The sequence below is a fragment of the Asterias amurensis genome, chromosome 10 (assembly GCF_032118995.1).
Source record: "Asterias amurensis chromosome 10, ASM3211899v1".
NCBI classification, from domain to species: Eukaryota; Metazoa; Echinodermata; class Asteroidea; order Forcipulatida; family Asteriidae; genus Asterias; species Asterias amurensis.
This window is the reverse complement of record NC_092657.1, coordinates 3,551,987-3,579,551: the sequence shown is the minus strand read 5'-3', so window position 1 is coordinate 3,579,551 and position 27,565 is coordinate 3,551,987. Positions and strand designations below refer to the sequence as shown.

At 39.1% G+C, this 27,565-nt stretch overlaps 1 protein-coding gene across 2 annotated transcripts; it reads right to left on the bottom strand.

The window, feature by feature from the left end:
• Positions 1–274: 274 nt before the first annotated feature.
• LOC139942849 (UDP-N-acetylhexosamine pyrophosphorylase-like) lies at positions 275–23,437 on the bottom strand. Of its 2 annotated transcripts, XM_071939639.1 has the most exons (11): positions 23,282–23,437; positions 20,720–21,027; positions 17,404–17,608; positions 16,034–16,209; positions 15,584–15,756; positions 13,451–13,644; positions 13,175–13,315; positions 11,428–11,613; positions 9,181–9,231; positions 5,784–5,856; positions 275–5,441 (listed from the first exon to the last, which is right to left on the bottom strand). In XM_071939639.1, exons 2-11 carry the CDS (start codon positions 21,006–21,008, stop codon positions 5,340–5,342), a joined length of 1,590 nt encoding a protein of 529 aa, XP_071795740.1. In that variant the 5' UTR covers positions 21,009–21,027; positions 23,282–23,437; the 3' UTR covers positions 275–5,339. The 2 variants fall into 2 exon arrangements, with proteins under 2 accessions (XP_071795740.1, XP_071795741.1); XM_071939640.1 differs by lacking the exon at positions 9,181–9,231 and having other exon boundaries at positions 23,282–23,435.
• Between the last annotated feature and the right edge of the window lie 4,128 nt (positions 23,438–27,565).

The window sequence follows — 27,565 nt, the reverse complement described above, 5'->3', positions numbered from 1 at the left end:
ATGACTTGTTACCAACTAAGGTTTTATACTGATAATTAGTTTGAGTAATTACCAATAGTCTTCACTGCCTTTAAGAAAAATCATTTTAATATTAATACAGGAATTTTTCAAAAAGAAAATATTAAACCCATCACACTTTCGCATATAAGGTGCACCTTATTTAAACAAAATGTTTAAGAAAAAGACAACAAGACAAAGACACTTGATATATTTCTCTGAGTAGATATTTTATTCCTTTTTTATAGTTATTAAAAAGTAGCTTTAAAAATGTACACAACCATATGAACTCAGCCCGCTCTTTCTCACACTCTGGCCCATCACTATGGAACGAACTCCCCCCTAAACTCCGACAACTCACTACATATTCCAGCTTCAAAACCCATTTGAAAACTTATTTGTGTGCTTGACTATATTCTTCGCTATCTGGCTTCGGCATCTCTCCTGCGCCAGGAGTGTCTTTTAGACAGACATGGCGCATTATAAATTGCCACTATTATTATTATTATTATTAATAAGAAATTCACTTCATTTTGGATTTCCACATGGCCTTATTATACACAGATAGAAGGTTATACTTAGTCTTTCCCACATAGCAATGGTAACTTAGCAATGAAAACAGACAAATCCACTTAGTCTATCCCATCAATGCTAGTCTTGCCCCAAGACGATATTGCTCAATATTGGATAGTGTACTGGGCTCAGTTGTAACACGCTAAATCGCACCCTTCTATGACTGGTTTGTGGGGCAAGACTAGTCTCCAACATAGTCTGGCGAGCTATTCATAGGAGGGCCCGCTTTAGTGAGTTACAACTGAGCGCAGTACACTGTACAATATTGAGCAATATCGTCTTGCGGCAAGACTACGTGTATATAATCAATGCACCAATAACAAAAAAACACTCAGGTACAATGTACATGTACTGCAGAAATGTGTATGTACTCTGATCATCGGCCAATTTCAAACCACGGCTTTGGGACTGACTTGAAACCATCATTTGAAAATGTGAACTTTAGCCAAAGCCAAAGCCAGAGCCCAAAGCCTGGTTCAACTTCCTGTGAATGCTTTGTGTACAGCATGTTTTTTGTCAGACCTTGGCTTTCACTGTGGGTGTTTTGCAAGAGTTGAACTTTTCTGCGTAATTGAGACGATGGTGCTGACCAATCAATTACACTAGTTGCTCATCAGTTTACACAGTAAACATTCTCTAGTATTGTGACTGGTCCAATGCGTTGAGGGATAGATACGATTGGTCCAATGCATTAAGGGGCAGAGCCTAATTAGCAGAAGTCAAATGAAACATTATTACAATATTGAAATAAAATAATTATAATGAGTACCACACTAACAACAAAGAAAAGTGCTGACATCTATGAATTAACTAAATAATACGTAAAAAAATATTTCATGAAACGATATAAGCGTAATTTGAAAAAGTCAAAGACAAGAAATTTGGTTAGTAAACATAAACTATAATATAATGTTATACATTCAAATGCCACATAGGTTTCTGATAACATTAATCCTTTAGTTGCCATAGCGATGCTGGATATGACTTCTGTGTTTCCATGAAGTGGAATACCTGTTCACCTTGTTAATTATAGGAACAAGTTGCCTTGGATTTGGGTGAGTTGGTCTTTGAAAAGCAGTTGAAACCATTTGTTATGAAATGAAAATGGTTAGATAGATAATTTAAAAGGTTGAATATAATGATCCACACAAATATGCCTCGAAATTGCACGATTTCCCTTTCACGTTGCGAAGACCTTGTTAGTTCACCACGTAAAAGGAAAACCGTGCAATTTCGAGTGATACATGTGTGGATCATTATAATCTACTCGAAAAATATCTTTCTAACCATATGCATTTAATAACAAATGGTTTCAAACGCTTTTCAAAGACCGACTCGACTGATCCAAGGCAACGCGTTCCTTTAAGTATTATCAAAAAGTGAAAAGTGCTTTGTTTTGTACACATCGCTTTGTGTGCACCTAGTTGTTTTCCTTCATATTTACGAGGTGACCAAGGTGTTTAGGAATAGGAGAATAGAATGCTAGGTGGCAGCAAACTTCAGGTTAATTACCATCGTTTACATTGTTCTTGGCATGCGGTAGCCTGAACGTCTGACGTCATTCTTCGAGGCTCGTGAATAACGCCAGAGACCGGCCAAAAAACCGGCGTGTGGTTTGACCTTTGGCCTCTCATAGAGATACGCACAAATTCTACAACAACATTGCCAAGCAAGTACCGTATCCACAAACGTGGACACACACGGGAGCGTTCAGTCACTGCATATCCAATGTTACCATTGTACCCAATGGAATCACTGGATCTGAATAGCTGGTACCTGTCTTTATCCTTGCGGATAAATAGCGGATAAAGACAGGAGCCCAGTCTAGGCCTGCGGAAGTTACCAAGTACAGTGGATTTACCTGGCAAGTCTGCTGCCACCTAGCATCCCAAAAGTCCCTAACTAATAGTTCATCAACAAATTCTGTTCTAGTTATTGTTTTAAGCTACAAGTCGTGCGAGTTTTCACACAAAAATTGAGGCTTGTTAAATAAAAATATCTCCACCAAAAATGTTAAGTTTGCTGATTACTTAATACACTAAATTAAATCATCATAAAAACAAAAAATTAAACAAGTTTCTAAAAGAAACTATATATAAGGCACTTCCACACGCAATCAAGTAACACATATTTTTTCTTAAATACTGCTCTAATGAAAACATTAAGCATTGTTAAGTAGAACAGAAAATGAAAACAGGTTTATAATGCAGCATTATTAATCTCTATTAATGTAATCGGTCAACATGGTCAAAAGTAGACGGTGCACAGACAAGGCTGCGTATGTTCAAGTACTAATTGTTAAAGGAACAAGTTGCCTTGGATCGGTCGAGTTGGTCTTAAAGAGCGTTTCTGACCGTGTGTTATAAAATGCATTATGGTTAGAAACATGTTTTAAAAGTAGAATACATTAATCCACAAACATTTTCCTCGAAATTGTGTGGTTTTCCTTTTACTTAGCAATCTAACACAGTCAGCCTTTTATGGGAGTCAAAAATTTGATTCCCATAAATGGCCGACCATGTTTGTCGACGAGGTAAACATGGTAAAAGGAAAACCACACAATTTCGAGTGATACTTGTGTGGATCATTTTATTCTACTTTTAAATATCCTTATATAAGAAACGGTTACAAACAGTTTCAAAATGTTCAAAGACCAACTCGACCGATCCAAGGCAACGTGTTCCTTTAAGGATTGGTTTTTACATCTGATTGCTTTTTACGTCTTTCTTAATATTTAACGAGTACAATGGCTGACAGTTTTTCTGGGTTTTGTTAGGGTAAAAACAAGTAGACAGAATATCATGTCTGTACAAAGAATTAAGGAAAAGTTTCCGTATGGCGCCACCACTTTTTCATTTGATATCAAATAATATAGTATCTAATTTACCTGAATGAGATTTCCCTTTTTGTAAAAATGAATGAAAAAGTGGTGCATGCAGAATCTGTTTGTATGGTAAATGATAAACTGTGCAAGACTTCCTTTATGAATATTCAACACCTACATGAATATGTAATCAGTTAGTATTAGACGGGGAACAATCAAGTGGCGAATGTTTAAGTACTAATTGTTTGGACTGGTTTTTATAAAAGGGTCAAGACATTATTTTGGTACCTAGCTTGCTCAGTTTCTTTAAAAGTGGGCTCTTCACGGTAGACGGAAAAGGAGACCCAGTAGAGGACCCTACGTCATCACCGTGATATGAATAAAACATTTAGGTCAGGTCATTCCCTAACCCTAACCCTAACCCTAACCCGCTTTGACTCAATTTCGATTTGACATCCGACCCGACACCAAACATGAATTATGCATACAATGTTTTATTCACATGATCAAAGTCCATGACGTACGTCCTCTACTGGGTCTCCTTTTCCGTCTACCGCTCTTCACACAAGCTTACAAATGAATTTCTAGTGTTTTCCAGTTTCTATGGATGCCCAGCACTAAATAACACATTGCAAAAAGGAATGGAATGAATCAGGTGATCAGTGAATACATGTGATTGCATGCCTGCGTACACTGACAAGTTTGCATTGAACTAGTCTTGCCCCAAGACGACACTGCTCGATTCTGGATAGTGTACTGCGCTCAGTTGTAACTCGCTGAAGCGCGCCCTCCTTTGACTGGTTTGTGGGGCAAGACTAGGCTCTGTCGTAGTCTGGCGAGCTAATATAATAAAAAACTAGCAGAGACTAGTCTTGCCCCACAAACCAGTCAGAGGAGGGGGGCGCTTTAGCGAGTTACAACTGAGCGCAGTACACTATCCAATACACTATCAAGCGATACCGTCTTGGGGCAAGACTAGCATTGAGCATGTTGAAAAAAAAAACTTGTTTTGGAGGTGTGATATTCTACTTTCTTCACATGGTCCAAATGGAATGTTTGTGAACAGCTTGAACAGATACATGTAAATAGTGAGTCAATTCACTGACACTTTTGCATTGAAATAATGTATTTTCATTTTTGAGGACAAACTAAAAAATCCGGTGCCCAATTTCATAAAGCCTGTAAGCACAAAAACTTGCTTAGCACCAACAAACTTAAGGAATAAATTAAATGCCCTAGTACCAGTGGTGATGAGCTTAGAAACTATACCAGAAGCCACTTATTTCATGTACATTAATTAACTTACATTTTTTTCAAAATGCTACCTTGCTAAAAATTGACGAACAGATAAAAATTGGGAATGCTGGCGAAACAAAAGTCACTGTTTGCTTGGCCATGTTATCAGCCAAACTACTTGGTCCTAATTAAAAATCCCACTGTACAATTAAGTTGCCTTTAAAATGACTGGCGTTTATCTAAAAAGAATACAAGGTTGGCTACAACGGCAACACTCTATCAAAATATACAAAATATATACTTCATGTTCTTCAACAGGGTTAACTCGCCATCACATGAGGGCGCTATTTGACAACGCTTTGGGGGTGCATTTAGTTGTAGCATAGAGTAGGGAAATATATTGTTATTCATTGGTGGTAAGGAAATTCAATGGTAATTTCTAACTTCTGTATTTTTATGAATTTAAAAACTGCGAGGCAGTGTGGCAACATCATTGTTTCCACCCATGTTGATCCTTACAAATAGTGCAATAATCACCTCATACTGTCATAGAACTAAGCCGATAATATTTATGTGCAGTTCATGAAGTTTTTGTTCATTAACTTATCGTTAACTACCTCTGAACTTGATGCACTTGTAATGAATATTCATAGCTTCATGAACTTTGCTGAACAAAACACTAGCCTTAGTTAAGCCATTTTCAGTTGGTTTAATTTGTTCCGATAACAGATTCTTTACTTTCCATTTGGTCAGTTTCTGAGAGGAGTACCGGTGAGCAGAACTGCTTCTTGTCGCAAATCTCCTGAAGGCCCTGAAAACAACAAAGAGGCAAAGTGGTAAATAGTGTCATAATGATTACAATATTTATAATGTGTCCTTTCCAGAAGCATTTAGCATCCCAAAACTCAATTGTGATAACAGAAAAAAAAAGAAGAAAAAAAAGTATCATGACTTAAAGTCAAAGTATACCAATAGTTTTTGGTGTTGTAAGATCCAGTGAGCTCCACTCGGTCGTAAAATCCTAATAATGAGGTCAGGCTAATCACTTCACCCGTTCAACTTTAGTATTTGATCTCAACCAACAAACATAGGAATATGACAAAATCTTTAAAGATGAATCTTTTCGATGTGTGAGAAACATTTTGACATTTACCTCTCCGGCGTATGATAGCAGAGGTGATACTTCACACACCACTGGGTAGTCATCCACGTCGTTAGCTCTCCGACTAAAACAAAATATGAAATCATAATGAACAAGTTGTAAATATATCTGCTAATATTTGTTGGACTGTTCTGATCAAAATTCTGAGTTGTTAATCCACCGGTTCTTTCACTGTATCAGAACCACCACTACTAGTAATTAAAGTCACATGGAAATAGATTTGTTTTTCTTTCAAACATAAGAGTATATGCTTACGAACAATAAAACAATTTTTTTAGTAATTGTTTGTCACGATTTATATGCTTAAAAAATATATAAAGTTGTTTGGGGGCTGACTCCGCCTACCCCTTTTGTGACGTCAATCGAGGCAGACTTTGCCTGCAATGCGTATAGTAAACACACGTGCAAAGTACAAGTCGTGAGTTGGTACATTCCAAAAAGTGTTTTTCTGCATTCAGCAGCAATACACCTGGTCGGCATTGCCGGAAAAAAAAAAAAATTATTTTTTTTTAAATGTACAAACTCACGATTTGGTCCGTACATGTACTTTGCAATTGTGTTTACTCTACGCATAACAGGCAAAGTCTGCCTCGATTGAAGTCACGAACAGCGCCCTCTCGGGTCGGGGTCTACTCTTAAATTTGTAAATAACATAAGAAATGATTTTTTAAAACCTTAGCTAACTGTTTATTCACATTCCGGTCATCAAAACACATATATTAGTGACAAAAGTTTTATTTTGAAAAAAATACCACTTCCAGGTGACTTTAAATCTATGTACATTCATGTACAAGTACATGGTGTTTTACTGAACCTTACTCTAGATTGTCTCTCCACCATTAATTTCAAATACTACTTTATTGATAAGTAAATATGGAACACACGACTAAACAAACAATCACACATCCTTTAAACCATTTGGAGACTTCTAAATAAGTAAAGCCCTTCATGTAAATATGAAAGGCGTAAGGCAATGCAAAATTTGTACAAAAAAATTATACTTGCGGCATATGCTGTGGAGCAACATGCAGTCAAAAACAAGAACACCGAACCCCTTTTCTTTTTGATAAGTGCACTGTTTTTCTGTTACGCGCTTTACACATTACACAGGACCGGCGACTTTACATCCCATGAAAAGGACGTAGCAAAAATGGCTTGTTGTCGTGCATAAAGGAACGTTACAGAATTGGTAAGAAACAAAAATCGTCAAGATCACAGATTTACATAAAACTTACACAGTCTAATGATGATGATGGTTGAAAACATCCCTTGAAACATTTCTGTCTGAAATGTCATACTTAATGAGAAATAAATAATCTAATTTCGCGTTTAGAGTTTATCGCTCAGTGAGTGTTTTATTCTTTTTTGTTTTGGCATCGATGCAATGCAAACTTTGTTAGCGGTTTTTCACTATTCTCTCATGACCCAGATGGCCGATCGATCTTGAACTTCTCCTGGTTTGTGCTTACTCTGCCAGGAGCTTTTTTGCTACATGTAGCAAAACCAATTCTGTAACACTCCTTTAAAGGACACAGAAGTTCCAACCGCGACTCAACTCAAGCCTATACATTCTGCTGAACAGTAACACCAGAGCTTGAGTCTGGTGCTCTTATCCGCTTGGCCACAACAGGCCACATTTCAACATCAATTTTGTTGTCGTTCCAATTTGCATGAAGTATGAGAGAGGCTTAAGATGTACATGTACAGAGGCGTTTGTGAGAAGCATGGGCTATGATTAAAGGAACACGTTGCCTTGGATCGGTCGAGTTGGTCTTTGAAAAGCGTTCTATAACCGTTTGTTATAAAATCGGTATGGTTAGAAAGATGTTGTAAAAGTAGAATACAATGATCTACACAAATATGCCTCGAAATTGCGTGGTTTTCGTGTTACCTCGTCGACAAACACGGTCGGCCATTTATGGGGGTCAAAAACTTGACTCCCATAAATGGCCGACCGTGTTAGTCCGCGATGTAAAATGAAAACCGTACAATGTTGAGTGCTACTTGTGTGGATCATTGTATTCTACTTTTAAAACATCTTTCTAACCATATGCATTTCATAACAAACGGTTTCAAACGCTTTTCATAGACCAACTCGTCCGATCCAAGGCAACGTGTTCCTTTAAGAATCCCTGGTACCCAGGTTAAGTAAACCAATGTTGGGTTGTAGGCAGTATCCGAATTGGTGGCTACATCTACGGCTACAATTCGTTGGCTCAGGTCTTTAGTCTGTTAGTGCAGTTTGTATAGATTTCATGAAATTGATTTTGCATATTTAGGAGCTCCTGGCAAATGACGTTTGTTGATCAAAGGTGGTCTCAAAAGTAATTGTTAGCAAAACGAACATTCATTTTCTTACATGTCTTAGAAAAGTGCTTCTGGCTTTTGGTTCATTTTTCAATTTTAACATGAATTATCACTTTAGGACCTTTTAATTATTACGAGTATGAAGTTGTAACTAACGAACTTGTAGCACTGAGCCAACAAACTGTTCCTCTGTTGATAATGAAGAACATTAGTTAACGCATGACGCAGAAATCTAGCCGCAGCCGTAGCTTTAGTCACCATTTCGGACCTCGCCTGTGATACGAACATATTTACATGTAGTGTATGTATATACGTTCCAAATTCCAAATTAGCAGCTAAGCAAAATCCAGTTTTTTAATTCCACTATTAAAGCAAGCACTGGCAGCAAACACGCAGTCACAAACGATACATTACAAAGTTAAGCAACTGCAGCTTGTTAAACAAAGAGAAAAGTTTACGGCACAGCAAGACTCTGTATCTGGTTTTCCAATGACAAACTTGTTCCTATAAGCACAAAAAATTTACTACAGATCAATCTATTTTGGATACTGGAAAAGCAATAACAGCTAAAGAATCATGTGATCAAGTGACCGGTTCTCTGGTTATTTTGAAGCATTCTACATTCTTGTTATTGGTCGAAATTTGCACAAGTCTAAGCTTGGGCGATATCACGATATTATCGAATATCGCGATACTACTTTGGAAACAATTTCGATATCGGATCGATTTGGTTTTAATCGAAATATCGATTATATCGCGATATCGATTAAGTATCGCAATATCGCGATGTATTTCCTAGCTGAGACATCTTGCACCCCATAGATTTGGAATAAAACCAGAAGAATAGGTCATTAGAACACCTCTCTTATGCTATGACTGTCTCTTCTACAACTTTCACTGGGAGTTTGATGTCAAATTTAATTAATTGTGATTTATTGTCGGCGATCTATCGTGAATGAAAATAAATCGATATCGCCCAAGCTTACACAAATCGGCACGCAATTGGCAAGCTTGTGTACGGGGAGAACCCTGTGTACATGGTGTAATGTATTGATAATGTTGATGTACAGAAATTAGGCACCTTTGTACATTCTCCGAGACCTTTCCACTACCCCTAGGCGGCGTTCGAACCCTGTATCGAGATGAAATTACCTAAATATTAATCCTAGGCAAGGTATACATTTGTTTTCGGGAACCGTTTGATCAGTCCCTTACAGACCGAGTATTCGTTTGGTCTTTAGAACCGTTGATTGTAGTACAGGTGTACAAACAATTAACTAACCTGTGAAAATTGCATTTTAAAAATGGTCACAATTTCAGATATCATCGAAAATCCGAAGCGGTTATGTCCACTCATGAAGAAAGTAAAAAAAACCAATAAACAGTCAACCAATCTATGACACTACCTTTAATCTTAAAAGGGCTTACTCTAAAACTAATAGGGGAAAATGAATTCACCTCCTACACCTTCAGGAAGTACCAAGAGATGTAGAATGACTAAACCCATTTTGGGGAATAAATTGTGAAGGGCAGGGATGGGCAGCAAGCAGGTTCTACAGGACAGTTCCTTGGCTACTCACGTTACATTTTTTTTCATTCCTTTGCCAAGGTTTGATAATTGTTATCACCGTAGAAGTTAGGGTAGACCTTGTCCTACTACAGCACTAAGGACATGAAGGATGAGATCCAGAAATATGGTTGTATGCAGCCGTCGATTTCACAAAGAGTTAGGACTCGTCTTATCTCGAGTTAGGACGAGTAACTCTTAGGATTAATCTTAAGGTCTGCATGCTACAGTGCAGGGTTGGGACTTGTCCTAAGTCCTAAGATTAGTCTTAAGTTAGAAAGAGTTTTGTGAAATCGACGGCAGGCCTGGTACTTCACGGAGGGAATGAAGGCGATTGCCTCCATACCCCTTGGTCATTGCCTTGGTGTCCTTGTAATGCTAAAAATGTACAGTAGAAATTTATAATTTCCTCATATGGTGCCCTTTACCAAGGAGAAAATGCCTTGGTGCCCTTGCCCTTTCAAAAACGAAGTATACTAGGCCTTTGGATGATATACAAGACAAACAAACGTTTGTTACATTTTTGGACATTTTCTTAATGTGAGTAACCAGTTTTGTTTGTCTCGTATTGTGACACATTCTTCTGGATCTCATCTTTGGTGCTGAAGTAAGCTAAGGTCTACCCTAACTTCTATGTGGAGAAAAGCTATTAAACCCTTTCAGTAAAGGTAATTAAGGCACAAGGAATCTCAAAGTACATAAAAACATAAAAACGTAACGTGAGTACCGTAATTGTCGAATTGCCAAAAGTGTAAAGTTGGGTGGGGGGGGGGGGTGGGGAGAAGGAGGGCCCGAGTCCACTGGGAGGGGTAACTAAAGCCCAAAAGGGAAGGGGGAGATTCGTTTAAACTTACACTCCAAGGGGAGAACCAAATCCGTTTTCATTCTTGGTTAGACTGAGCACGACACAAATGTACATACATAGCAAATCATAAACACATGGACAAAGGGGTAATTATTTCAATATCAAAGCTTGGCCGAAGAACGCTGAATTGTAAAAAGATCTTCAGAATGTTTTTTATTTAGTATTTATATTGGTTTAGCTGCCCGAAAGTGCATTGGTTTTATTTTTGCATATCGGCTACCATTTGTGTGTATCGACCCAATACACTAGCTTGAGCATGGGGAGAGCACCGACTACATGTACATCCATCAAAAGACAACCATCTCAAACAAAAGCATGCCGTTGGCAAAATACATGGAGTATGCAACAATACTACGGAATAATAATGGGTGCGTTCTTTTAGCTTCCCTGGGTCTACCCTGCGGTGCTCACTCGGGTGAGCCCCTGACAAGAGCTAAGCGAACGCCCACTCACCGCTCTCGTCGTGACGTCGTTTACCTGGGGCCAGCCCCCAAGTGACCCACTCCACAAGCAGGGCACTGGGGGGCTGACCTGGGTGAGCCCCTGGAATGACGTCAAAAGCTATTTGAACGCACCCAATACTTTAGACATGGCAGACACTTTCAATTTGAGTTCCTTTGTAATAACGTGCATGTTAGTCCTTTAGGCATGTTACAAATGTAGGTTGTAAAGCAGTTTGTAACAACTTTGCTCTATTTTGCCACGTAATTGCAAAAACATTATAGTTCAATTGTGGAATATGGCACAATAATGCTACATGTATGTGCAAAGTGTTGTGTTACAACGCGTACTTGTTTTGTGTGTACATCTTGGGTATATGAGATACAACATTAAAACAATTTCAAACTCGCACACATATATCGTACATGTCGTAAAGGCTACATATTTTAATCTACCTTGGAATGGCTGGGATGGGCGTTCCGTCTTTCTCAACAAACCTCCCGCCGGCGTTTAGGACCCAACGATGGTGAAGGGACAGAAGGGCGTGGCGCGACGTCGTCGGGTTGTCCTTCTCGGCCGTGTTGCTGTTCTTTAAGGGCGAGAACTCGTCCTCTCGAAGGACCTCAAACACAGCAAATTTACTAGAGGAAACAAGTGAGGTTTTGATTAGTAAAAATGTAATTCATGTTGTTAACAATTTGACTTCTCTACAAATGATCTTCATGTAAAAAAAAAAAAAGGACATTGCACCAATTCCATATCAACATTAAAGGTACATGTAGGGTTATACATGTAGATTGGTACATGTAGTTAACCCAACAAATTTCTTGGGAGAAGCACTGCAACTGCTGATAGAATACAAATATTGACTGCTTCGAGTGCGATGGTTAAATCTATGACTCCCGACGTGATCCCTGGAGCATTCTATTTTCCCTTACGAAGCCGAGGTAAAATAAAACGCTACAGGGATCACCGAGGGAGTCATAGTTTAAACCATTGCACGAGTAAACATGGTAAAAGCAGTCAATATTTGTTTTATAACACCCCAAACATTTCTAAATACTGTACTGTTATTATTAAGTTACAGACCTGAATGCTACAATCCACGGACAACGCGAATACAGATTGCAAAAACTTTTACTGTGCTGCATGTAGTGTCGCGCAATCCGAAATGGTTACAGACTATTAATTTATCATCCTCGTACACGCAACCAACGTCTGGGTACTGCACGCCGTGTGATAGTCTTCGGACTAGCGCACGGCAAACCGATGCACTATCATACGGCCGTCGTCTGGCAAAACTAAGACATGTCATGTGACGCGCTCTAAACCAATGAACAGGCAGAATATTTGTAAGGGGTGTTATAGTATAAACTATTAAGAGAAAGGATTCCATACAAAGTATTATATGGTTTGATAACTTTTCACCTGAAACCAATAAAAGCACCTACATGTATTCTGTCTGCAATTGTGACAGGCAAACTACACAAAAATGCTAATGGTAGCAAGGAGTTCTACAGAAGATTTTGACCCCTTGCACATCGCAATTACACGCACCTATTCTGTCCGCAACTATACACAAAATGCTAGAATGGTAGCATGTGGTCAATAGACTGATTGCACTAAACGTCATCAAACGCCATATTTGATGTATAAACAATGCAAAAGTGCATACGTGTACGTGCTATAACTACCACACCTCATAGCCAATGATAAGCCTTGCACGCGTGCACAGTTCATCAAATATGGCGGTTGATGACGCTTAGTGCAATCGATCTACATGTATATACCAAATTAACTCTACCAAAAAGACCCTTAATAATAATAATAATACACGGTTTTTGTATAGCACTTTTTCACGGGGTGTCTCAAAGCGCTTCCGACATTATTACCCCTGGTCACTGGGCCTTAAATTATTCCTTAAACCATCTCAGCTCCCTGGGGAGTATACAGCCTGTGCGACAATTATATGCGCTACATGGCTAAACCAATCACAAGAACCATCTCTGCCCTCACAGGTACCCCTGGGTGGAGAGAAGCAATTATAGTTAAGTGTCTTGCTCACACTCTGCTAAACAGAAGCATCAGAGCTTGAGTTCGGTGCTCTTATCCACTCGGCCACGACACCCCTTTACAGCTGCAGCTGAACACTAATGAGTACAAAATACTGAAACAAACAAGGACAAAGGATTTAGTACTCACTTTGAGAACTGAAAGACGTCAAAGACAAATTTCTCCATCTTGACCCCATTTGGTTTCTCCGGAATGATTCTGTTGCCGCTGTTATCAATGTAGGGAATCTTCTTCTTGGCTACGTGATGTCTTAGCTGCTTTTCATATCTTCTGTTGTTGTATCAAAAACATTTGAAATAAGAAATTTGTTCCAATAGAGTGCAAACAAAATTTCTGCTTGGTGTAGATGATAAGCCACTCAGTTGACAAAATGAAATGAATAAATATGATTTACTCTTTACTCACCCAACAAGGTCTTTCAAGAAATCTGTCGTGAAGAAATGATTACAGATGTTGCCAGCGCTGAAAATAAGATGTCCCTCCTCATCTCTCTTCTCGGCCGTCTTCAGCGTGATCTCGCTGTACTCCACCACTTGGTTCTTACCGTTGACTCGACAGACGACACCAACAGGCTCTGTTGGAAAGGCCTTGGCCACCACCTTAACGGAATATCAAAACAAAAAACATTACCAAGAATCTATAACGGTAAATAAATATTTTTTATGAAGTGTCTTTTATTATTGGGGTTTGAACAAATGCATATTTGCAGAGTGGTATTTGAACCAACAACCTTGTGTTTGATTCGGCGGCGCTCTACCAACTGAGCTATTTAGGCCTACATGTATAATAATAATAACAAGTTCTTATATAGCGCATTTCACAATAAACCGTATCAATGCGCTTTACATTAGTCCCCTGGTCATTGGGCCAATAAACATCCCTTTAACCTTTCTCAGCTCCCATTTAGGGAGTATACAGCCCCGAGCTGCCGTGGCGCTCCGAAAGCTTTTCATTCACAATATCAACCTCTACCGTCGCAGGTATCCATTTATACCCCTGGGTGAAGAGAAGCAATTATAGTAAAGTATCTTGCTCAAGGACACAAGTGTCACGACCGGGATTCGAACCCACACTCCGGTGAATTAGCACCAGAACTTGAATTCGATGCTCTTAACCACTCGGCCGCGACACTCTACAAATTGTATGTTTGCGGTCTCTCTATTTTAGGCCTACATGTATGTTTGCGGTCTCTCTATTTTAGGCCTACATGTATGTTTGCGGTCTCTCTATTTTAGGCCTACATGTATGTTTGGGGTCTCCCTATTTTAGGCCTACATGTATGTTTGTATCCACCTGGATAGAATACACTATCAAAGATTATCAATAACTTAAAAGTTAATTAATTTGCTCTACGAAGTTTTGTTTTACTACAATATTTAGGCTTGATATAAGGTTTGACATTAATCACACAAAATAATAAACTTTTAACATGTTTAATAAACTTTTATGAAATATAAACTTTGAACTGAAATAAATAATAATACAATTAGATAAGTAATGGTACAATTAGCATTTATAATGTACAATCTATCTAGTGTACAAATACCCTATTGCAAGACACAGCACAAACAGTATAATAAACTACCATTTATATAGAAATATAGAAAGTGTAGGAAAAAAAAATACAAAACAAGTAACAATGAAGACAACACAAATACAAATCAGAAAGTGAACAAATCAATACACACTATGCATATGACATGTATAATCACCAATTACATGCAGATTTAAACAAATGAGTCCTAACACCTGCCTAAGAAAGTTTATCAATTTGCTGAAAGAATTGCAGCTTCTTACATGTATAATAGTAAAGTTCAGATGCACAATAGAGTTGAATTCATGCATGACAGGTTTCTAAGATTGATTTGTTTTTGGAATCCCTGTCCCTTAAACCACTTTCCTTCATGTCCTTAGAAGGAATCAACAGCTCCAAAACAAACAATATCAACTACAGCAATAGACCAATCCATTAGGCTCCGCCCACGACGCACGTGTGAGCAAGAACACGTGAGCCTCTCCAATGCCTTTCTGCACAACTCTGCAGCGCGTGCCAAGCATACGCGCACACATGTCGGACACATGTCGGTCAATTGCTGAGGTGTGCTTTTGCTGTGGTGCCCTTTGTAAGGTTCTATCTTCCCCATAGTTATAAGTGCCCCTTACAAATGGAAATTAATTTGCCCCCTTCAACAGTGAAGTTCAATGCATATGAATCAATTCTCAAAATGTGGTACATTATCATGATTATCAAGTAAGTTACATGTACATGTACCAGGCCTGTATGCTTCGTTTTTGAAAGGGCAAGGGCACCAAGGCATTTTCTCCTTGGTAAAGGGCACCCTATGGGGAAATTGTACGTTTCTACTGGAGCATTTCAAGGGCACCAAGGCAATGACCAGGGGCATGGAGGCAATCGCCTTCGTTGCCTCTGTGAAGTATCAGGCCTGATGTACATGTACTATGGTCATTATTATTTAAACTAATTACCAAGGTACACATGCATTGTATACCCTCCCTTTAAAACAACACTTCCCTTACCTTTGCACCGCAGTTTGCTCCTTTTGACCTACAGAACCCAATGAACCAAGGGTCGGCCATCTTGACCAGAATGTTATCCACCCCATAGACGTGGACGTACTTGATGTTACGCCTCTCCATATCCTCCAGGATTCGGCAGTTTCCTAGAGCTCTGTACAGACCTCCATTGCCATCTGCAGAATAATAGTGTTTAAAGTTTTATAACACAAGTAGCGCACATCTCTACCAATAAGTTAAAAGGCTTGAAGAAAGAGAAAAGTTTTACGACAGTTTGGGAATAGTTTGCAGGATTAGTTTGCACAATTTGCCAATAGTGCAGGAATGGTTTGCGCAATTTGAGGATCGTGAAGGTTTGGTTCAGCGCTCGGACACAATCTAAACCTGTGGAGAACTCTGCAAAAGGTGAGGAGGAGGGGGTGGGCAGGGGAGGTGTTTCAAAATAAATCTTACCAGGGGCTCGAGATATCTTTGACTTTTGGTCCAGTAGAATTTTACCGTCGAAGGAAAGACATGGCAGCATGTTCTGTTCAAACATGACTACATTTTCTTTCTGGAGACCAAAGTAGTTGTGTTGACGGAAGAACTCCTCCGTTGGTTCCTTGGTGTGCTCACTGGTCATGATGTACCTGGAGAGGACGAGAGAGAGAGAGGATGAAAAAATTAGGGCTGTGCATCTACTCGCACTCATAGAGCTCCTTAAAGCACACAAATTTGCTTAGCATGACATTTTCGCCTTGATAAAAACAGGATTACCAACCAAATTTCCACAAGATTTTCAAGATAAGCAAACAACAGCCAAATACCAGTAACAAGCAATATGCAACGAATAGAAAATTGGTTGGTAATCCGTTTTTTATCAAAGAAAACATTTCATGCTAAGCAATTTTTTGTGCTAAGCAGCTTTATAAAATTGGGCCCTGGTCATTGCCTTAGTGCACCTTGAAACCAGGGTTATAGCTACAGTGTTCAGCAAGACCTGACTGCCTTTAACATCCCATTTGCCACCTTCATGACTGTGGAGACTGTTGCACTGGATTGCTCCTTCATGGTTGGTGCTATCGCCCTCATAACTGTTGAATTTGGAGGATTGTGGCAGTAGGGAGTGTGGAAGTGTTGTGGCCGAGCGGTTATAAGAGCACCGAATTCAAACTCTGGTGTTTCTGACCAGCAGGGTGAGGGTTTGAATCCCAAGCCGTGTGACACTTGTGTCCTTGAGCAAGACACTTAACCATTGCTTTGTCCTTCGGATGGGACGTAAAGCCGTTGGTCCAATGTGTTGTGTAACGCATGTCAAAGAACCCAGTGCACTTATGGAAAAGAGAAGGGGGTTCGCCACGGTGTTCCTGGCTGAAAGTTTGTATATACTCAGCGCCTTGAATACCTTGTTTGGTAGATACGTGTGCTAAATAAGACTTTGCTATATATAGGGACCCGACCGCGTTCCCAAGGAAGATGGATCTTACCCTGTCATTATTTCTCAACATGCCTTACCATAACCCCTGGAATTAACTTTTTCGTTTAAAATATATTGACTAACTGGTTCCTCTGGCTAGTCACTAAAACAATAGACCGATCAATTAAGCTCCGCCCCATTGTGTATTGACCAATCACAACGAAGGTCCGACACTAGGGTCTGACATGCGTGCGCGTATTGTTGGCGCGTGTGGCAGAGTGTGCAGAAAGGCATTGGAGAGCCCCACGTGTTCTTGTTCACACGTGCGTCGTGGGCGGAGCCTACTGGATCGATCTATTAGAGAAGACCCTGCCTTACAAACATGACAAAGGCTCTCCAACATGTCCAACATTTGAACCACACATACCATGGGATGGTCCCTCGTTGGCGATACATGTCGTAGGCCAACTGCTGTGCTCGTAGTATCCTCTCTGCCTGTAGCTGATACAGCGTCTTCTCAGACAGCAGACCAACATTGTACATCCCCTTTGGGTACTTGACGCCGAGTCTGGTACCCTGACCCCCAGCGAGTAGAAGGACACAGCAGTTACCTTTTGAGATTTCAAGTAAGCCTGAGCAGAGAGTAAAAAGAAGACAATAGCTTAGTGTTTAGTGGATAAGCTACATGTACAATCCCGGGTAATATCATTAGGCTCCTGCACCCCGTTTAATGTTGGCTCTCATAACACGGTCTGCGCTCCAGCTGCCTGGGGTTTAAAACAACATTAAGCAGGGGAACAGGAAATGGTATGTTTATTGTCTTGTGGCCACAGCTTTTCGGCCATGATTGTAGAGGCCCCAGCATGAATAAATTGGCACTTGGAGAAAAATAGTTGCGGCCTAGCGGACAAGTGCAACTGACTCAAGGTCTAGAGTTTCTGATCAGCAGAGTTTGGGTTTGAGTCCCTGTCTTGACACATGTCCTTAAACAAGACATTTAACCTTTATTGCTTCCCTCTTTGGATGGGACCCAAAGCCGTTGATTGTGTGTGTTGTCTCATGCAGTAATGCACGTACAAGGTACAAGAACCAAGTTACACTTATCTCTAAGAGAAGGATTTTCCCCAGTGTTTCTGGCAGTGCAACTGCATGCACTGCTGCAGCACCTACTGTATGTATGTACTTTAATAATAATAATAATAATAAGACATTTGTAAAGCGCCTAATGCAAAAGCCTCTAAGCGCATAAAAGAAACAATAAAATAAACAATTAGAGAAAGATACAAGATACAAATAGGCAAATTACAAGTACTGATGCATGACACAAATGGGTCTCACATGTAGTTCAAAACAAATGCTTATTCTGTTGAAAAACCAATAAAGGGCACATTAATAATGTGTCCTAACTTATCAGAACCCAATTGCATGCCACACCGATCTTTCTACTTTCAAACACAACCTCAAGTCTCATCTGTTTAATTTGTCAGCTGACTAGCTTCCGGCGCCTTTGAATGAAACTATTCCAGATACTGCGTGCCTTATAAATTTCATGTCATTATTATTATTATTATGCCAAGTGTCTAAAGGGCCTATTTTTGTTATTTATTTAGTTAAGTGGCTGACTTGTACACATACGATTCAGCCATTGTACTCAACAAATCAAAGTTAAAATAAAGATAAATAAAATGTGTACACGTACACATTTTAAACTTGTTGACTGAAAATGAGGAAATATTTTAAATCATACAGGGCACCACAGCAATAGCACATACACCTACATGTACAGTTTATAACCCCTGGTAAGCGGTTAAAACCGGTAAAACATCCAAAACCCCAACATTAATATTCCCAGAGATCTTATTGATCTGAACACCTGGGTAACTTCCTCTAATCAGCAGCTGCATGGGCTAGGACATGTAGGATAGCACTCATCAGTCAGCACAGCTGGCCTCATACACTTTTTTTTATTAAAAGATAAAAACCACAGCCTGTTTTTCTGATGATCAGATAGCCACGTATGCACTGTTTTTTCTTGGACAGTTGGGGGGGTTGTTAAAAATGAAAATCAGCTGACATTTGGCCCCTGTAAGATTGCATGAGTGTTTGGGTCGACATTACCAATGAGTTTTGTGGATTACGACTTCTACACCACACAAAGGAACAGAACTCCCCACAATGTTTTTCTCACAACTGGGTGGTCCCGCAAAGTATTTCTTTAGAAAAGGAATAAATAAAACAGCACCGGGAAGTCCCATTGAAACTCCCTTACATGCCTTTGTCTTAAAGGCAGTGGACACTGTTGGTAAATGTCCAAGACTAGCCTTCACAGTTGGTGTATCTCAACATATGCATAAAATAACAAACCTGTGAAAATTTGAGCTCAATCAGTCATCGAACTTGCGAGATATGAATGAAAGAAAAAACACCCTTGTCACACACAGGTGTGTGCGTGTAGATGGTTGATTTCGAGACCTCAAGTTCTAAATCTGAGGTCTCGAAATCAAATTCGTGGAAAATTACTTCTTTTTTCGAAAACTATGGCACTTCAGAGGGTGCCGTTTCTCACAATGTTTTATACCATCAACCTCTCCCTATTACTCGTCACCAAGAAAGGTTTTATGCTAATAATTATTTTGAGAAATTACGAATAGTGTCCACTGCCTTTAAACTCTGTGGACAGCTAGAATTTGCAAAAGCGGCGAGTTCAAATCCACACTGAGTAATATATGCCTAGTGGGTTTGTTTGCGCAGGACTCAGAGACATGAAACAAGTGCATTACACATTGGCATGATTGGTAGCAAAATACTCATGTACATAATGTATTGTACATGTGTGTTGCTACTCTTCTGTGCCACAATGGTTTTTTCTCCAGGCCCTCTGGTTTTCCTCCCTCTAAAATTATCAAAATATTTCTATATCTGGCTGTGCTCTTTTGTGATATGGGTTGACGTGGCTGGCTGCTCGAACACGTTGTTGTACACGTAGCCGCGTCCTTCGCAGTTCAGCTTCTCAGCTGCTGGTCAGTAAGGATTAGCCTTACAAATTATTATGTTGCATAATTCACAATTAGTAGGACTGCATGCAGTCTAGACTAGTTGTGGTCTAATAAAGCATTTGGTTTTTCAATGTAAATTTTAACAACTTGTTGAGGGTGTATTTAATTTAAAAAAAAATTTTTTTCAGTAGGAAAGGTGCAATGGCTGGCTTCACAGCTTTTATTGTTTTTGAAGCTATTTTTTATAAAAGTTTGGCTGGTTTTCCCCCATCATTGCCCAAGGCAAGCAAATCAGAAATCATTATTAAAGTGCATGTAGGAAGAATATAAATCAAGCCATTGAATTTAAATTGTAATGTACGTACTATGCACTGCAAACAAATAGTTAATGGCCTGGCGTTATGACCCTACATGCCCTAACACATTCTTTCTCAAAAGGCCAAGTTATACAGCACAACCATGAACAGGGCCCAGTTTCATAAAGCTGCGCCAGCAGAAAATATTCTTTTGCTTAGCAAATAAAGTTGTCAAGCTGTATTTTCTCCTATAAAAGCAACTCTGTGAAATTGGGCCCTATTCATGTTTACCATACTGTTGTAATTTAGCCTTCGAAAAAGACTCTACATGTACAAGTACACTGTCTGGCTGTGTTAGGGCCCAGGTAGATAAATAATGCACTTAAACACAAATTTACTTGGTGTTTAAACACTACTTTAAAGACATTCAAAACTAAACACCTTCACTCACCTTCTCTGTACCATTTCTCTTTCTCTTTTCCAGCTTTTGTCATCGACCCAAAAAACTCAGACGGCGTCGGCTCCATGAGGCTGTCCACTTTCTCTGTGTCGCTCGAAGATTCCATCGCCGTCTTGAAATGACCCACCAGCTCGGCGACATCTGTGCTCTCGATGTCTCGGTAGAGGGCGACCTTCTGGTCGGCGTCGAGGTCGTGCCAAAACTCCAGGAGGTGTTCTTGTCCGTGTTCAGCGAGTTTTGCGCGAAGTGATTCCACGTCCATTCTGGGTTGATTCTCCATGTTTTTTAAAAGATCTGGCCTGGAGTGGGAAGTGAATTTGTGATTTTAGTGTTCGGTGGAATTAAGATTTCAATCTGTACAGGGGTGGATGTCAGAAAGAGTTAAGACTTATCTTATCTCAAGTTAGGACGAGTTACTTCATGTACTTGTCCTAACTTAAACAAATCCTAACTTAGGACTAGCCTCGAGTTTTTAATAACCCCTAAAGCATCCTAGGACTACAGTAGTTGTAAGTTACAATGTAGGACTATCTTTGATATTTGTGAAACTGACCCCTGGTCCCAATTTCAAATCAGAAAATCACAATCCTCATACAGTAGAGTACAGTACAGCGCATGTGGGCCAATCAAATGGTAGACTGCTAAGTTTTCAGAGTAGAAAAGTAAAGTGTGCGTTGCACTACATGTACGTATACCATGTAGGCCTATACGCAGAGAAAATACAGGGTTACCAGCAAAATTGCCAAAAATTTCACATTGTTGCGACTGGTGCTGGACTAACTTTCACTTAGGGACGGAAATCTGTTAAACAGAAGGAAATCACATGATCAGATCATATGATCACACAGTGCGGTACCTGCAATGCATACTGTGCATTGTATAGGCTCCCTAAATACACAATGTACTTTTATATGGGCTAATTTAGTTACTGACAAACTGTACACTAGCCTTACTTGATACTTTCGAGAGGTTGGGATGTCATGTTATATTGATTTACAAGTGTAATACTTGTCCTTAAAAGGCAACGTATACGTTTGGTTTTAAATGTGTTATTATGCATTAAAAATAACTTAAGAAAATTTTGTTTCAAAAGGTTGTTGAGTGTCTTAGATGGCTGAAAATCAGATGCAAATGTCCACGCAGAAGGAATATTTCCCATTAGGAAAACACAGTCTGAGAAGATTTAAAAACCTTTTTGGGGTATAAAATATTTTGGAAATATTGCCCCAAATGCTCCCACAAAATACCAAAACCAAACATACGTACGTATGCACCCCCTTTAAAGTTTTGCTTTTGACTTGCAAGCAATTTGATATTATGTTTACATATTATTTGCCTCTAGAGTCTGAGTGTAAGAGTGGTTGTTTAATGATAATGTGCACATGTTTGCCCCCTGCTCATTGCCTTGGTGGCCTTGAAATGCTCAAAAAGAAATTATTTACAATTTCCTCATCATAGGGTGTCCTTTCCCTGGGAGAAACGCCTTGGTGCTCTTGCCCTTTCAAAAACAATGCATTACAGGCCCAATATAATGGATTTGACCTGGAGTGGAAGTGGTTTGTGTTTTTAGTGTTGTGGTAGAATCGTGATAACAATCGTACCTGATGATTGTATCACCTGACTGGTATCCCTTGATTGCATTATCACATGATCACATCACATGATCACATCACATGATCACATCACATGATCACATCACATAATATTCACACAGTGCGGTACTTGTAAAGCATAATGAGCATTTGCCAAATAGGCTACACATCGATACCTGCAATGCCTCAAATCCTAAGAACTAAGGACCAATCAAACTAAAAAATGGAGTGTAGTGAGCAGCAATGTACTCAACACATGTAGTAAGAGAATAGTCATTGATGGTTTAGCCAACATTGTTTTTCTTTTCTTTTGGCACCTTTGTCATGACAAGGGGATTACGGTTACCTGAAAAAATACCCTTCAACTCAAGATCTGATCATCTGTTTTTTTTTGTACAAAATGTAACCGAATGCAAACAAATGGCATGTCACATCATTCATCATACATACTTCAGGAAAGGAGATTATCAAGATAAAAAGCAAGCACATCAATAGCATAGACTAGGACCCATCAAACATTGTGTAAGTGTAAATGGATCCAGCGGGCAAAGAAAAGGTGCTTTAAAAATTATTATTTTTATTAATTTTAATTTAAAATAAATTCAATAACTTTTTATTTAATTATAATTATATTAAATTTAAAATAAAACGCTGAAAGGTGTTTAGTTCAGCAAAGCAGCTCTATGAAATTGGGCCCTGATAAAAGTATGAACAAACATTGGTTGAACTTTTATTTGCATTGACGAGAAATATATTCCAAGCTGCAATAGCCAAATATGCATCATGCACGCAAAAGCATAGGGCACACACACACAACTCTATAGAGAGACACGACAGAGCTGTATATACACACACACAATGCATGGGTGAAATCATGCGAGATAAAAAAGCAAACGCCCATTTTGGACAAAATCTCAAAATTTGTCAGAGAAATCAAGCTTGATATTTCACAAAAACTCACACTTTGAAAGACGATACCTTCTTGCACAATTGACACGTTAAACTACCGCAATCGGAGGTGTATCTCTAGTGAAATTTGTCACTTTTCTGCGACTGTTTTCGACTACACGATGGTGACGTTGTGTTGTTGCCAACCGAACCGCACATTGAGCCTCAGCCACGTATTAAAGGATGTGCGTTGACGGCCAGCCGCTAATTCGTACTAGGGTGTAGACTTGTGCACAAGTCGTTAAATGTATGTCGCGGTGATAGCGCTCAGACTCTCCCGCGATTCCCGCGGTATTCTCGCGAGACTGCTGGCTCCGCGAGACTACTGCTCTCACGACTAAACCATGTAAACGGCGAGTCGGGCAACCAGCAGTTCCGGCGCGACTTTTCTTTCTACGGGTGCGTTCGTTTAGCTTCCCTGATTCGACCCCGGTCTACCCCGATAAGTTCGAATAGCTTTGATGGGGCTCACCTGGGCCAGCCCCCCGTGCCTTGCTTCTGGAGTGGTCACTTTGGGGTGACTTGAGGGTGGGGGGGGGGGGGGGGAGGCATACTAATTTTCCGCCGGTGCCCACTGTGCACGAAAATGAAGACGTGGTGAACGTGCAATATGACCACCTAATTTTTCTGCTAACCTGTGAAATCCACTTGCACCTTAGAATTTTTTTCCGCTAAGTAGGAGAAGCCTGAAAATTAATTTTCTGTTTACTTTTTGTAGGACACAAATACAAAGGCCACAGATTGACAGAAGATAATGATGGTAGAAATCTTCCCCTAAAAATACTTGCTGAGGTGTAAAGTAGTTTTTGAGAAAATTAATAATACAAGTCACGAAACTAATGTTGTGTCTGGAGACTAAAGTTACTTTAGCATGTAAAACGTAGATAATTCTTGACATTTTGGTCAAAAAAAGTACCCAAATCTTTTTTTGCAGCGCTATGTTAGGCCCAGCACTTGCGCGCGTGTTCGCGGATTCCCCAGAAACGTCTCTATTATGTGAAATAAATAGACGTGTAATGTCGAGAACCTTAGCCCACACAATTTGTCACCCCTCAAAAGATTGAAAAACTCGCAATTGAGTGTAGAGAATCTCACTTTTAACGGTGTCCTTGCCCGTACGGTGTTTGTTCGCCCTCTCAGCTCCCAACCAAATAATGTTGCTTACGTCACTGGTATGTACACCCCCCAATCTCAATACAACCACCCCAAATCTCAATACACCCACCCCCTCCCACATCATCCACAAAGCTCAAAGTTTCACGGACAACATTTCCACGACCGTAGAACACTAAACTCCTTCCGCGCACCGGTGAAAGTAGTGCGTCTTTGCTGTGTAAAAACTGTAAAACGAAGGTCAAACACAATGAAGTTTTCTTAAGTAATTTAATTTTTGTTACTTTTGAAGAAAACAATCTTCACTTTATTACAAAATGTACTTTTGTTTATTTTTTTCAACAAGTAAACGCCTCGCGTAGAGTTATGATCATGAGTAAACGGTCCACCAAGGCAAAATGTTTTATTTCGTGATTGATTAACAAACTTGCGACTCCTTCGTATTTCGCTGTCCTAATTTACAAACATTTTCACAGTTTTGCCGAATTTTGCCAAGCTATGGATTAAACTGGACGCCTTAAGTTATGCAGACCAAAGGTGAACTGTTTGAAGCTGGAAATGGACGAGTAAAAAAGGCTGAATTTCGGAAGTGAAAATGCTGCGCCATCTCACCCTTTCGCCCATGTGTGCGGTCCGCCAACCGTGCAAAAGACACGACGTCTTGTTGCCGAATGCTGTTGTTCGAGACGATGAGAACGTCCAGCTGTGCGAGCAAAGACTTTGACTGTTGTTTTACGGGAATGTTGCACTGGAACTTGCACTCAAATTAATGTTGTGCTACCGGAGAGGCAGTTTTACTTCTAGCAGAATGAGGAATATAATATTGTCGTCCTGGTTGAATTCTCGTATCTTTCAAGAAAAGGTCAATCCTGACCAGGAGGGGGTGAGTCAGTGAGTAAAAAAAAAGTTCTTTTCAGAACCACCAGCCGTACCCAGTAGGGAAGACGAATCTCATAAATTTATTATTTCGTCGGTATTGATTAACAGCAGTAACCGTAGTCTTAAAATAATGTACATTTGTTTCGCAGACAAATGCTTTTTTTTTTACTGCAAATCTTATTATAAATTTTACTGCAAATCTTATTACAAATTGAGAACAAAAATGTTTACACTCTGAAGAAAATTCCTCTCAAACTGCGCTTTTTATTCATGCTTAATGTTCTGATTGTAAAAAGAACAAAATGAAGGCTCTGACAATACTACGGGAAATGCTTTTTAAAAAATGCCTGTTTTATTTAGCGAATAGTTATTTTCTGTTTTCTCAAAAATAAAATCACCAAACGAAAATTCGTTGTGACGTTGAAAATGATTGGGACTCATTGGCAAGGTTTTGCAGTAAATTTAATGCATGACCTGCCAGTTTAAACTTGGTCAAATATAAAAGCAATACATAATGTATTGAGACAGGTTTCGAAAGATGTTCGAACAGATGAAACAGGATGAAATTTGTTTTAAAAAGGATATTATTTTAAACCTCACTTTTGTCGTGAGAATTGTGTTGATCTTGTTACACCTTACAATATTATGATATGATGTATTTTTTGCACAAGTGTGTGTGTCCGTAGCTTTAATGTTGGTCATATTCAATTAAAAAAGAAGTACATGTTCATCGTATACAAAAGAAAGAAATATTTAGTCAAATATAGCCTGAACTGGAATGAGGTATCCCTGCTCAGCTATTGTTAAACTCTCAGCACACGCCCGTCACTTACGAACTGAACAATGAGGCGGAAAGGTCGTGACCAGCTGTTTGCCAATAGCTTCCAGCAAATCAAAACTTCTCTCGGAACTGATGTAGTTCATTGCGTCAACAAAAGAAATAGTAATACAATTTTCAAAGGAGATGTGATAAAGACGAAAACTACATTGATCCTAAACGAACAGGATTAAAGGGTCTATTGAATTGCATAACTTCAAATGACTGTGTATATAAGAAAGCTGACTTTGGATTGGAACATTATAGTTATAGTTTGTTTATGCGCAATGCAATGCGGTGCTAAGGCAATACTCATCACCAATATTACAGACCCAAACAAACAATCCACCAAACGAACATTAAATTATATACACTAGACCTTAAATTTTACTATGTGCCCCTATATATGGGGGAGTTTTAACAACTGAAACATTCAAACCTTTTTTAAATTAGAGGGTGATAGGAAGTAATGGGTGCTTAACCCAATTACCTTATTGCTTTAACTCAAGTTCCAAGTAGTAAAGAGTGAATGATTGAGATGAATTCGATGGTATAGCCTCCTGTAGAGGAATGAATGTTTGCTAAAAGATGGATGCACATTTAATTATTATAAACTAAAACAACAAGAGCAAAAAATAGTAATATGAAGTAATCTTTGCTTCAGGCTTACAGTTTTTAGTCTATTCACTAGTATTGTTTCTCTTTTCACTCTATGAAGTTATGTAAATTAAGTATTCTTAGGCGTACAGTTTTTAGTATAGAGTGAATAATTGAGATAAGGTTTGGGTGAGCGTGTATAGCCTCCTGGAGAGGTAATGATCGTTTGCGAAAGGAAAGGATACACAATTAATTATTATAAACTAAAACAACAGAGCAAAAATTTGAAATAATGAAGTATTTTTTTTTTCTTCAGGCTTACAGTTTTAAGTCTATTCACTAGTCGTGTTTCTCTTTTCACTCTAACTAAATTCTTCATTCAAAGTATTGCTATGAAATCCTTTCCCCTCTCTTTTCTCTTTTGATTCAAGTTCATGCTGCCTTTCATAGATTCTTAAAAACACACATAATCTTTCTTGGTTCTGAGACCATTAATGCGCAGTATCCTTGTTCTGTGATTATGTCTCATTTGCACTCTTCTCATAAGGAAATCATTCTGTGTGAATAAGGTATTCACCTGTTTGCAATCAGGATGTGAATAAGGTATTCACCTGTTTGCAATCAGGATGTGAGGTCATGAAGTGTTTTCTACACAGAGAATTTGACAGTGGAGTTATATTGAATTTTTGTCAATATATTAAGTATTTTTGTAAACTTTGATTGAGGGTGTCTGCCACTGATCTCTTAAAGTCAGGAATACCCAGCTGGCATGTTCTCCATCCTTTTCTTTCTCACTGTTGTCTGAATTATAAATCAACATAGCTTTCTTCTTGTGTTGATTCTTACTTTGAATGTTTCCACCATCCAGTCTCTTGGTTACAGAGAATTGCA